We start from the raw sequence: 14,157 nt of genomic DNA on the forward strand, positions 1-14,157 counted from the left end.
ATACAAACACTCCACAAAAGGATAGGGATGGGGGGGGGGCGTTCAATAAAGAAACAGCATTCTTTAAGACTAACTATCCCTCCATATTAACTCCCTATTTGGGGTCCCAATGAAGGCCTGCTCACAGTCATTTTGTCTCGTAATTGAAGCAGCAGGGCACAGACTGCTGCATTTCAATGAACCTCTTCATGATCCACCAGGCCTGAAATGTTATTTAAGACATGGATATGGAAAATATGGAACCCCTGTGTGACATATGTGAAATATGGGCACCCTGTGAGGGCTGTATCCCTCTGATAATGGTCTAAGTAATCTTAAAACAATCTGTGTGGCTAGATAAGCAAATCTTCCCACATACAGCAAACTAAATACCAATTAGAGAGAGCTAAGAGACACTTTACATTTAAATAATACACTTTTTAGGTTTCTGCTACATCAACATGAAATATATTTCTTAATTCATGTAACTTGACACTAGCAGAAGTTGACTGCCTGTAAATTCTTCCCGCACAATACTTATTCCTGGTGTCACTAATAATTTAAAAGTCATGCTTTATTTCTTACTTGATTGAAGAGACATGTATGGCTTGACATTATCATCTAATAAAATGTAATTATTATGGACACTATCTCTAAGGAGAAAACCCTTCTTTTTGTAGACTTGTGCGCCGGCCAACTCTTCGTGTTCGTCTTCGTGAGGGAAAAAATCTTCGTATTCCACAAATATTCGCCCGTTCCTGTGTTCGGTTCGGGAGAATATTCGTGTGCATTCTTCGGGTTTTTTTCTTCTTTTTTTGCCATTTTTGTAGAAGGGATGCCAGAGGAGGCCCCTGCAGGTGACCAATAGAGTCGTTCGCATGGCCCTTTAACGCCTGGCGGCGAACCTACGGATTTCCTCTCCCATTAACTCCTGCGATGCTGCGTAGATAAGGAAGGCTAGATGGGGAAGGGACCAGGGAGATTATTAAATGAAGACGAAGACAAACACGAATATTCTTCGTGTTGTGTGTCTTCGTATATGTTTTGCCGCCGCCATGTTCGTATGTTCGGTATTCGGGCTGAACAACGAAAACACGCCCGAAACGAATACACAAGTCTACTTTTTTGTTTAAGAGATCTATTCAGTGATGTACACATACTATCAGCATTTACCTTAGTGAGCTTGTCGCTGTTTGCCAGATCAACTTGACTTGCAGACATTTTATCTTTATCTCTAATATTTTTTTCAAGCTCGGTTGTTTCATTCCAAAATTGTGCATGAAAATGTTAGCATGGTTGTATCATCAGCAGGTAACCAATTACTCTTGTACCCCACTGGCGTGTTAGGTATCATGCTGAAGATCAGTTTGGTTGCAGTTCAACATCCTTGTGTGTGTGATGGCACACACATACGATGGCAGGATATTGTTATAAAGGCAATGCATTTAGCCTTCAATGATTATCTTCAAATTAAAAATGTATTTGTCAATAAACTCACCAAAAATGTAATTAGTTTTTTTTTTATTTTCTATAGCACTGTTAAGCATTTTTTGTATTTCAAGCTGTTATGATTGCTAAAAATGTATCAACTATATAATTCAATTGTTTATAAGCATTGTGATTTAATATCTACCAGACTATGATTTGGTCTCCCTTCGAGACCCCTTGTCTCGTAACTTACACTGCAGCTAAGTCTTAGCAGCCACACAAACTTTGGAGCTTAACTCTGGAAGGTGTGCAGCTGGTGTGGATGGACAGTGATTCACCAGGACTGTGCGGCATTTTCAGGTGGTGGAACCTTATATGCCTTCTCACTAGTATGATCATTCAGTGTGTACACTTATTAGGAACTGGAAGCACAGATCAGGTACAACTTCATGCTCAACACAAATTGAATCCAATCTTCCATTATGTGCAGTGTTGTCCTGAGAAATAAAATAAAACACTATATGCAGCCTTTCTAGATGGGGAAGTAAGAGTAACTATTATGTTTGCTATAACTATACTTATCCTTTGTCAAAACACTTGAGCTGAAGTTAATATATCAGTCATTTTCGAGCTGTTAAAGGATTGGCATGTAAGCAATGTGTTTAACCCAGTGACTCATTGTCATGTAAATATTTGCTTCTGTGGTGGCACCTTTCAGAAAACGGCTTTCTCATCTTGGTGTAAAACACAAGCTATTACCTTATTTATTACACTTCAGTCAAGCAACTTATTATGGGGAGGTTATTAAACTCACCTCCCCATCTGAAACTGGTAAGTATATCACAGAGCATACTCAGTGGCACTCCCACTAAAATCAGTGGGAAAAGCAGTAGCTAATAACATGTATGTTAGCAAAACATCAATGTTCGAACAACACACATGCGTTTGGCTGTTGGATTTTAAAGGGAATGGGATGCACACACATGCAAACACTGCTCCTTATCCTCACTAGAGTTAGCAAGGGTTTGGGTCAGAAAACTAGAGAATACATGCTCCATTTTGCCTGCAGTAAAAGATTGACTAGTGTTTGTGACAGAAACCAGGAACAGATTTTCAACGTATCTTCATTCCCCCATAAAAAAACGAAAAACAGTCAGAGACCTAGAGAATGTAGAGGACAGAGAAATAAATTAAGGTCAGGAACAGAGAGCTCAACTGAGGGAATCATTAATATTTCTCATACTCCTTTAAATCCAATGGAGATACAACTACTATTAAAAGATCAGAAATCCGCCCCCAATAAAGGCCCAAAGGTGACTTTAATCTATTTATGGATACCCAAAATGCCTTAGAAAATTGACAGTAAAACGTCTCTTTTTTTAAAAAAAAGGAACAGATTCATTTGGGAAATAAAGACCAAACAGAATTGGATCCTTACACACACACCTCTTTTAAACCAAATTCCAAATTCTTTCCTGAACAAGAAAAGAGTGAGCATATACAGGTCTTTACAGACATGCTCCTCCAGGAATTTGAAAAAATAGAAACAACATAATCTCTCCAAAAAGGAACAAAAAGGTTTAAAAAGATTTAAAAAAAAAACAACAAATAGTTGTAAAAGCTGCTGATAAGGGAGGTTCTACAGTGATCATGGACAGATCATATTATATAAAAGAAGCAAATTGAATTTTAGGAAATAATAATACTTACTGAGAGAAACAGATTGCAAGAAGGGAAAAACAATAAGATCCTTAAAACAAATGAATAAATTTTTTTGAATATTTCTTACCAAACATTCATAAAAGCATAACCTCACCTCCAGGCAGACCAATCATTAGCGGTATTAACTCTCTCACCAGCAACACTTCCCAGTATGAGGATTTTTTTTCTTAAAAAATGGGCTACAATAGATGTGTCGGCCCTATACACACTCATTCCTCATGACCAAGGTATAAGAGTTATCAGCAAAGTTCTACAAAGGGACGATACAATGGACCCATTACAAAAACATTAATTTTATCCTCAAACATAATTACTTTTCGTTTGACCATAATTTTTATTTGCAGCTATGTGGCACGGGAAAGTAATATACAATTAAACATTTCATCCACTGCAAGTCAAATTTTTTTTATCTATTTACTCGAATGCAAATGTGGGATCCAGTACATTTTTTCTACTTGTGAGAATGATTTATCACTCTCTTACCTGTGACTGAGACTTGCATTGGAGGTTGCAATGTGTGTAATCACTCTGTAGGGGCAGAAATCCTGCAGGGGATATCCTGTCTCGGATGACCTTCCGGTTGATGTCAGCAGGGACGTCTCCTGGAGGGGAATGCCCAATCGTGTGATCAGGGGCTCCATATGTGATGGAGTTCCATCGCTCATGCTGGCAGATCAGCAGATCAGTCAGCAGGAAGCATAACCTCCTGTGTAGCGGCCCTTCCGCTGCAAGAAAGTCACAAATTTGTAAACTGTATGTCAAAAAACTAAAAATGAGTAAAAAAAATATTAACATAAAAATAAAGACATTTCTAAAGACATTTTAAATTTAAGGAAATATTGTTGTTTGAAAAACTTACAAAAATGTCAATTATCACAACGTGATTATAATATTTTGAAATAAAAAAAAGGGCTATGTAAAATAAAGTGAATAAATTACTAAAATGATAAGACTTGGGAATAAGCAGCAAAGTGATAGAAGTATCTTGACGTTAACAGCCGAGTGTTTATGCACATAGCTAATTATGACAACCTTCAGATTTTGCAGCATATGGGGCACTGTCTACAACTGCTGAGAGTTTGCACTTCAGTGCACGCAAGCGATCTGACATCTGGAAGTATGTAAACAACAGAGAGACAAAGTCATTTGAGGGTGAGCTGTGTATCAGAAGCCCCGCTGCAAATTCATTTCAATGAAATATCTTGGTCTGAAAGTGTACATCATGCTCCTTCACTGTATTAAGAATTAATTTTCAAAAGTTTAGCAGACCACCCTACATTTCATGGATAAACAGTGACACTTTTTGTTTTAAGGGTGTAGATAGAAGTGTGACTAGGACAGGGCTTTATCACAACTTTTCATGCATGGCTCTGCTTATTGATGGCTACTCAGGGGCGTAACTAGACGCCTCAGGGCCCGGGTGCGAGAATCTGTTAAGGGCCCCCCCACCCCCTCACCCCCCCCCAAAAAACATGATTTTTACCCAACAATTATTTCAACAAATTCAATTTACATATTGAATCATATCTGTAAAAAAATCAAAGAAAAAGGGGCGCATGTACAAAGGGCATAATCCAGGGCATCAGGCATGATGGGACTGTGCTCGCTGTGATTGCTGTTAGCAATCACACTCCTATCATGCCAAGTCAGCCAGTACATGCTGGTACAGGGTGGCTGTAAGTGATGTGCAGACCCCATACTGCTGGCAGCATCACTACACAAGGGGGGCAGCTAGCTAGGTTTCAGCATGTACTGGCTGACTTGGCATGATAGGAGTGTGATTGCTAACAGTAGTCACAGTCCCATCATGCCTAGGTTCCAGCACTTACACATCCATCCAGTAAATGCTGGAACCTAGGCATGATGGGACTCTGATTGCTATTAGCAATCACACTCCTATCATGCCAAGTCAGCCAATACACGCTGGTACAGGATGGCTGTAAGTGATGTGCAGACCCCATACTGCTGGCAGCATCAATACACAAGGGGGGCAGCTAGCCAGGTTTCAGCATGTACTGGCTGACTTGGCATGATAGGAGTGTGATTGCTAACAGCAATCACAGTCCCATCATGCCTAGGTTCCAGCACTTACACATCCATCCAGTAAATGCTGGAACCTAGGCATTATGGGACTGTGATTGCTGTTAGCAATCACAGTCCTATCATGCCAAGTCAGCCAGTACATGCTGGTACAGGGTGGCTGTAAGTGCAGACCCCATACTGCTGGCAGCATCACTACACAAGGGGGGCAGCTGGCCAGGTTTCAGCATGTACTGGCTGACTTGGCATGATAGGAGTGTGATTGCTAACAGCAATCACAGTCCCATCATGCCTAGGTTCCAGCACTTACACATCCATGCTATCACACACACACTCATTTATTCATATAATCATTAATTCAGATTCATTCCCTCAATCACACACACTCATTCAAACACCCTCCCCACCCCCTTACCTGTACTGCAGCTCCCTCGATGCCGCTCACAGACTTCAGCAGGGGGCGCGGCCTCCCTCTGCCTTCTCTGCTAAAGCACAGAGGAAGTAGGATGTCACGTGAACTCCGCTTCCTCTGTGCTGTCCAGAAGACCCTCCCACAAGTTAGTAGCAGGGCTTGAGGTGAGGCTCGTGTAAGATCGGTTGCCCTGGCTGCCGATCTTACGCGGGCCGCACCTCGAGGTCTCGCGGGCCGCATTTGGCCCGCGGGCCGCATGTTGGACGCCCCTGCTTATTTTAAAAAAAAAAAAAAAAACTTAAAAAAGATTTCGGGCGGCCCCTTGGCTTGGGCCCCCCTGCCGCCGGGGCCCGGTCGCAGTCGCGACCCCTGCGACCCCGGTAGATCCGCCACTGTGGCTACTTCAGAGGTATTTGTAAGTATAACACATTTTCAGTTGTTACAGTATCTCACAAAAGTCAGTACACCCCTCACATTTTTGTAAATATTTTATTATATCTTTTAACCCCTTCGCGACCTTTGCCGGTTCAGGACCGTCATGGCAATGTTCAAATAACAGCATTTGGAATACCCTGGGGTGTCTAGTTTTCAAAAATATATGGTTCGAATGGATTAAATTGAGTTAACCCGCTTCAAAGATATTCCAAAGAGGAGATGGAGGCAGAATGACCAAATGACCACCTGGATTCCGCATGCCCCAAAAGTAGCCTTTTACCAGCCAAACAATCTGACAAACCCATGCATGTGGGGTATCGCTGTACTCAGGAGATGTTCCTGAACACATATTGGGGGGTTGTTTGACAGTGACATATACCAGGACCTGTATATCTATAACTAAAGTACAATATGTGTGAAAAAAAAAATAAAAAAAATTACTATTACAAAGTTTGACAAAGTGTAGTTCTATAATTGGTGCATGGAAAGGGTTAAAATAACAGCATTTGGAATACCCTGGGGTGTCTAGTTTTCAAAAATATATGGTTTGACAGGGTTAAATTGAGTTAACCGGCTTCAAAGATATTCCAAAGAGGAGATGGAGGCAGACTGACCAGATTTGTTAAAAAAGATTTGGAAATCATAAAACGCTGCTTGTACTTATTGCCCTATAACTTACAAAAAACAGCAAAAAAACATAAAAACATTGGGTATTTCTAAACTCAGGACAAGTAGTAGAATCTATGTAGCTAGTTTATTTACTTGCTTTTTTAGGTGAGTAAAAGATATTTCAAATAAAAGTCATAAAATCTGTTTTTTTTTCAATTTTTCCCCATGTTTTTTTTATTTTTTTATAGTAAATAAGATGATACGATCAAAATAATGGTATCTGAAGAAAGCCCATCATCTTGTCCTGAAAAAAACAATATATAACTTATGTGGGTACACTAAATGGGTGAGGAGAAAATTACAGCTGAACACAAGCACCACAAAAGTGTCAAAACAGCCTCGGTCCCACAGGGTACAAAACGAAAAATGAGCCCGGTCCTTAAGTTAATGTCACAACACTGAAGAAATGATACTTGGTTACAATGTAGTGAGTGTACAGCCTGTATAACAGTGTAAATTTGCTGTTCCCTTAAAAATAACTCAGCACACAGCCATTAATGTCTAAACCTTGGCAACAAAAGTGATTACACCTCTAAGTGGAAATGTCCAAATTGGGCCCAAAGTGTCAATATTTTCCAGCACTGCCTTAACCCTCTTGGGCATGGAGTTAACCAGAGCTACACATGTTGCCACTGGAGTCCTCTTTTACTCATCCATGACAACATCACGGAGCTGGTGGATGTTAGAGACCTTGTGCTCCCCCACCTTGCGTTTGAAGATGCCCCACAGATGCCCAATAGGGTTTAGGTCTGGAGACATGCTTGTCCAGTCCCTCACCTTTACCCTCAGCTTCTTTAGCAAGGCAGTGGTTGTCTTGGAAGTGTGTTTGGGGTCGTTATCATGTTGGAATACTGCCCTGCGGCCCAGTCTCCAAAGGGAGGGGATCATGCTCTGCTTCAGTATGTCACAGGACATGTTGGCATTCATGGTTCCCTCAATGAACTGTAGCTCCCCAGTGCCGGCTTTTAAAAATCTCCATAAGGCTTATGTTTAAAGTAATTTAGCCCGTTAGAATTTATTTTTAAAATGTATGTAAATTGAATCTTATATTTTACAGTTCAGTATCCTAAATACATGTAATAATGCTTAAAGACAAATATGTCTACAGACTAATATGTGCATTACAATCCTACCTTATGGTCTTCAGAGCACGCATCTTAACATCCCGTCCACAGACTTACTTTTTTATGTGTTTATATATGGATACAATTGTCTACATGCCCATAGTGTTAAAAAGTATTCGAACAAAAAATGGTGAATTTACAATAACCTGATATTGCAGATGCTAATCTTCAGATATGTAAAAAGGAACGTAAGAAAAGCAAAAATCATAATGTATCCTGTGTGAAAAAATTGGCCCTTAATTATGTTAAATAGTCGCAACCAAAAATGGCTCCTTATAATGTTATCACACTGTTTGGATCCAAGTGGTTCCTTATGTTTAATCAGCTTATTTCACTCAGTGTGCAGAAAAAAAGCAAGATAAATAATCATAGTGTACACTATGTATTAGGGTATATTTGGGATTTATTTGAAATTGCATTCACAATAAAACAGGTGCAAATGAACTCATCTAAATCAAATCAGTAACACAGCCCTCTCACAGGTAGTGAGTCCGTGTATCTTCATTAGTTGTCGCCAGTACTGGTAAAGCGGTAATCTACTTAAGCATTTCGCCCGATGCATCTTCCTCAGAGTGGGTGTTTTAATTTTTCTGCTCTTTCTGCCTTTTACTTAGTACTAATCTCGATGTCGCGGAAACTCCTATTACTTCCGCGTTTACGTACTTCCGATTTTACGTTGCAGCATTCTTCAATGTTATCATGTATTCCATGTATCTCTCAATCTATTGCTTTTAAAGATTTGGTTCTGTGCTCCCCTATTAGCTCAGTTAATTTCAGGGTACAGTGTTCTAAAATGTTTTTCCATTTAGTGATGAAGGCTTTATCTTCCTTCCCAAAAGTGGGGGTTTTGAAAATCCTTTACCCTCGAGGTGTGATTTTCTCTTTTAAGTACTGTTCATTTTATTTTGAGTTCCTTTATAAATCATTTTTCTAAATTCTGAAAATAATCAAATACCCCTTTATTTGATAATGTTCTGGAATTGTTCCAAATATTTCATCCGTGTTAATACAGCATTATGATCTGTATACAGACATATTGTTTCACACATTTTAGAAAAGCTGCTAAGGGTTATATAGAAGAGGCACACCGTCAATTGTATGACACCATCACCTATAAAATAATTAAAGAAGATCCTACAAATGAAAGCCCTAAATAAATTTTTAGAGGGAAAAAAAATAGGGATTTTTTCCAACGATTAATATAATTATTAAATATAAAAAATCCAAAAGTTCCTGTTATATATTTTCTGCCTTAAATACATAAACACACAGAAAAGCCTACAGTGTCAGGAATACATTCTATATTTTGTAATCTATCGGAGTATTTCAACAAACTGTTCCAACCTATAATGATAAAAACTAAATCATCTCTAAAAGAGATCACTACATTCTTGTAATTAGCCATGTCTTCTCTATATACTAGTATCCATCACCAAAAAGGCTGCGCTACAGTGAAACACGTGTTTTACAAATCATTGTGCACAGGTGGTAAAACATTTAACCCTCTAAGGAGTTTATTCACTAAGCTTTAAGTTTATAGGTTCATTTTGTGCACTTTCCTATGCATTACAGAGAGTGTCTCCTGCATGCCCCTGTTGACCCTGCAATATGCATAGTTCAAGTGTAAAACTTAATCTTACAGAATCTACAGTTGCCAACCGTAATAGACAGTTAAATCAGTTATTTACAAACTCAATGTTTATTGAATATACTGCATTATGTGGTGATCATGTGTAGACAAAACAAAATTATCTACCACCCTAGAAGGCATATTATTTGGAGACAAACATTTATGCCCAATTTATATGGGGATTGGTAGGATATTGACAGCTATGAGCGATTCGACCAGTAGACCTAGCAGGATCAAAGAAAACATTGTAAACATCTAACGGTAAGTTCCATGTAAATGTGCCCTTTGTGTAACATGCAGTTTCCGCTACTTTCACTGATGTGCAAATTCAAATACTGTATTAAGTATAAAACTATGTCTTGGTGACAAGGTTAAGTCATCCAGATATTTCTGGAAGTGCCATCAACACTTAACATCTACTAGAAAATAATCAGTATGTAGCTGGCCTACAGAAAGCCACTGATTTAGTCTGTTATTTTTTATGGATTCAATTCAATTGTAAAATAACATTGAAATCCATGCATGATGCGGGATAAATGCTAATAAAACTGTTTCTCTTTATTTGGGAAGATTGAATATTAAATGGGGAAATATAAAAAATACACATTTATTCCACTCACTCGGGGTGATGTTTTGCCTTTTTTTATAAGGAAAAATAACAATCTAAAAGTACTTTTCATTGGAGGAAATTGTGTAAAAATGTTTACTGTCCATTTATAGACATATAAGCAAGGTGCATGTTACATGGAGCTTGCAGCAGGTGTTATTATGGTGTATCTGGTCATGTGATGTCACAATGTGCTTGTTGGACTTCTGGACACAGGGGCCCTAGACATTGTTTCCTTCAGGTTTTCATACAAGGAGGAAGCATTGATACCTTACGGTATTGTTTTTGATTTAAAAATGCCTAAAAAGAACAAAATTAAACAGGAGGATGATGTGCTGACAATGATGATGGAAGGAAAATGTCCTCACAACAGCCCTATGCCTCTCCCACCGTGCTTTCAACTTCCTAATGGGCACATTGTGCTTAAGCTGAAGAGTGGATATGCCTATTCTAGAAAATCAAAAGGCATGAAGAGACACATATCTGGAAGAGATGAGCCAGATAATAAGAAAAAAAGGAAGAACACAGTGTCTCAGAAAGGTACCGTGCCTCGTAAAAGGAAGATTCAGAACACAGATAAGGATGAAGTGGCAAATGTTAAAAAGAAAAGGACATCAGCGCAGAAGGTGTACATAGAGGAAGCCTGTTCAACATCTCAGCCCACAGGAAAAGCAGCCAGCCCCAGGCTTGAGGTGGAGGCGCCAACTTCCCTTGAGAGCCTGGTATTCCACCAGGAACTTGGAAGGGGAGGATATGGGAAGGTTCTGCTGGCCTCAGATACCCTCAACAAGTCGAAGTGGGCTGTGAAAAAGGTCAAGAAGAAACATCTCAAATGGCAAAGCAGGGACTCCATTCAGATTGAGGAACAGGTTCTGGAAATGTCAGCTGGATGCCGTTTCCTTGTCCAGGGATGTTCCTCATTCGAGACTGAACGCCATCTTGTCTATGTGATGGAATATCTCTGTGGAGGGACCTTGCATGATTATCTTGCAGTTAATTCAATTCTTGACAACAACATTGCAAATTTTTTTGCGGCGGAAATAACCTGTGGGTTGAAGTATCTCCACTGCAATGGCATTGTCCACCGTGACCTAAAACCAGGCAATATCCTTTTAGATGCTGCAGGTCACGTCAAAATTGCTGATTTTGGATTAGCCCTCTTGAACATGTTTGGCAACAAGACAGCAACTGGACGGGTTGGGACAAAGGGGTACATGGCTCCTGAAATGATCCGTGGAGAGCATTATGACTCTGCTGTTGACTGGTGGGCATTGGGGGTTATATTGTATGAGATGGCCACAGGAGGACACCCATTTGATGACGGATCTGATGGTCATGTGGTCGACACATCAGTCCTGTACAATACTCCCTATCTCCCACTCTGGCTCAGCTTGGAGGAGAAAGATATATTAACACAGCTTCTGTCCAAGCAACCGTCTTCTCGGCTGAAGCTGGCAACCAACATTAGATGCCACCCATTCTTCCAGTCAATTGACTGGGATGAACTTGAAGCTGGCAGAGTTGCTCCCCCATTGCAGCAGTCACACAAACTCCGGATCATTCGTTAGAACAACGAAGACCAAAGAGCATGGGGCTTGACGTTAACGGGGTCACAGCTCTTAGAATCAGAGACTGAAAAGCTGTTCCGTTGTTTCTACCGACTACTTTTTTCTCAGTCTGGTCTAATATCCTCCAAGACTGTTGTATTCAAATAAAATAATAACATTGAATTTCAAAAATAGCACCTCTTGTTATTTCGAATGTTAGAAAGCATGAATTGAGTATCTGTGCTATGCTTTGCAAAATGACCCTTAATTGGTGGTACAACAGATATGGCAAACTCGTTGTTAAGATCCAGAAGCTTTTAACTAAATTAATTTTAACTCTTATGCAAAGATTCATCATCACGTGTCACGGGCTTTGTGCACATTCTGCGCTCTGTCTCTAGTATTTGTAATAAGTTGATATACATACCTGGGTAATTTCCATGTTAGACATGGAGTCTCCCACCAACATAGAATTTCATGGTATTTCTCCCATTTAGTTTGTCCAAATTCTTTGTCGCAAGGACCCAGACCTTAATCAGCCCCTGGTCTCATACTAGATCTTGAAAAGTCATATGCCATGAATGTTTAAATACCCTCACTTTATTAACCTCTACCACTTCTGCTGGGAGATTGTTACATTTATCTACCACCCTCTCACTACAGTTAAACTTCCTTACATTACATCAGACTCGGTGATAGCACAGGCCAGTGAGGCAGATGCTGTAGGACAGGACACAGGGACTCTGAAACTATGCTTCCCAACCAGTGGCGACTCTAGAAACAGTATATAGGGGGGGGCACACAAGATACCACAGTCAAACTGGGGGGGCATTAATAATTTCCACCATTAAATCATACCACTGAAAAAACATATATATATATATATATATATATATATAGATATATATATATATATATTGCCAAAAGTAATGTGCTATGGAATGATACTTTTGTTATTGGACAATACAATACTTGATCATTCAACATGGGAAGCCTGAAGCCACAATTTAGTACGACTAATCCTTGAAATCCTTTAAACAACACAATACCTTAACTTTTGCACTAAATGATTTCAGGGCCTAATATGAGATCCTGCTGCTGATATATATATATTAGCCCCTGCTGCCCATATATATTACTATTAGCCCCAGTTGCCGATATATATTAATATTAGTCCCTGCTGCCGATATATATATATAAATATATATATATATAAATATTAGACCCTGCTGCCTATAGCAGGTATAGATCAACACATTAACACACAAACCCAGCTTTGCATGTATAGATCAATTGCAATTCACTTGTGATCTCAGCACTGAAGGTATACAATAATAATATATGAAACGTAGCATCGCAGGTATAGATCAAATAAATACATGGAAACAGCATTGCAGGTATTAATCAACTGAACAAGACATACAAACCCTGTATTTGCAGGTATACATAAATAATGTATGGAAACATAGCATAGCAGATATGGATCTACAGAAGAACACACAAACCAAGCTTTGCAGGTACAGATCAATTGGAATTCACATAAAAACACGGCATTAAAGGTATATTTAAAACCCCCTAAATTACAGGGATAGATCACAGGTTGCACACCCCAACCACGCTGCCCACATAGAACCTGGCCAGCACCCAGATAACACACATAAGATTTGCCATCTTTGTCCCATATACACCCTGCCTGTGCCATCCTGTTCCCCAAGGCTCAAACATCCTGCTAGTGCCATCTTTTCCCTTCCACAATTATACATCTATGATACACACAAACACATTAACTCATGCTCTCCCTCATTCAGACAATTCATCCATTTAAAGAAACTACGCCCCTTGGAGCTTCAAATAAGGGGCTACATGTATTTCTAGTAGACTTGGGCACCAGGGGGCTCTTCGTGTTCGTCTTCGTGCTCGTCTTCGGGGGGAAAAAAACCTTCGTATTCCGCGAATATTCGCCCGTTCCTGTCTTCTCTTCGGGCGAATATTCGCGGACATTCTTCGTGCTCGTTTAATCTTCGTTTCCTTCCCGGTTGCCTAGCAGGGGTTAATACGGGGTTAACAACACATCGGAGCAGCAGCAGTGCCGTGAAGGAACGTGTGTGCAACTCTATTGGTCGTTTCGGCAGGGGGCTGGTCTGGCATCAACGAGTGAATTGCAGAACACACTTCATTCGTTGATGGCAGGCCAGCCCCCTGCCGAAACGACCAATAGAGTTGCACACACGTACTGAGGTGTACTGTACACAAAATGACCTAGAGACAAATGCTCCAAGGAACTTGGCCTCCGTTTATCATACACAATCACACATCCATAGATGTTTAATAAAAGAATAGGGATTATTTTACATTTTTAAATTGATTTTGGACCACTTGTAATACATGCCTAACATTTGCTACCTATTCACAATGGCATACTTTGCAACAACCCAACTTTTACTGGACAGGACTGGAAAAAAGCAGGACTGTCCACCAAAATCTTGGGTGTGTTGGCAGGTATGCGGATGGAAAAATGTTGGACAAGAACTAAAAAATAGCTTAGGGTTAATGTACGGTTATGT

The 14,157-nt window shown here is 39.8% G+C and overlaps 1 protein-coding gene across 1 annotated transcript; it reads left to right on the forward strand.

Moving 5' to 3' along the window:
* Window positions 1–10,342: 10,342 nt before the first annotated feature.
* Window positions 10,343–11,614, forward strand: LOC149302834 (protein kinase C delta type-like). Its single transcript, XM_089482008.1, has one exon. The coding sequence runs from the start codon at window positions 10,343–10,345 to the stop codon at window positions 11,612–11,614; it is 1,272 nt and encodes a 423-aa protein (XP_089338134.1).
* Window positions 11,615–14,157: the final 2,543 nt, after the last annotated feature.

The sequence above is a fragment of the Sceloporus occidentalis genome, unplaced genomic scaffold (assembly GCF_023333645.1).
Source record: "Sceloporus occidentalis isolate IW3139 unplaced genomic scaffold, rSceOcc1.0.p SCAF_17, whole genome shotgun sequence".
NCBI lineage: Eukaryota > Metazoa > Chordata > Lepidosauria > Squamata > Phrynosomatidae > Sceloporus > Sceloporus occidentalis.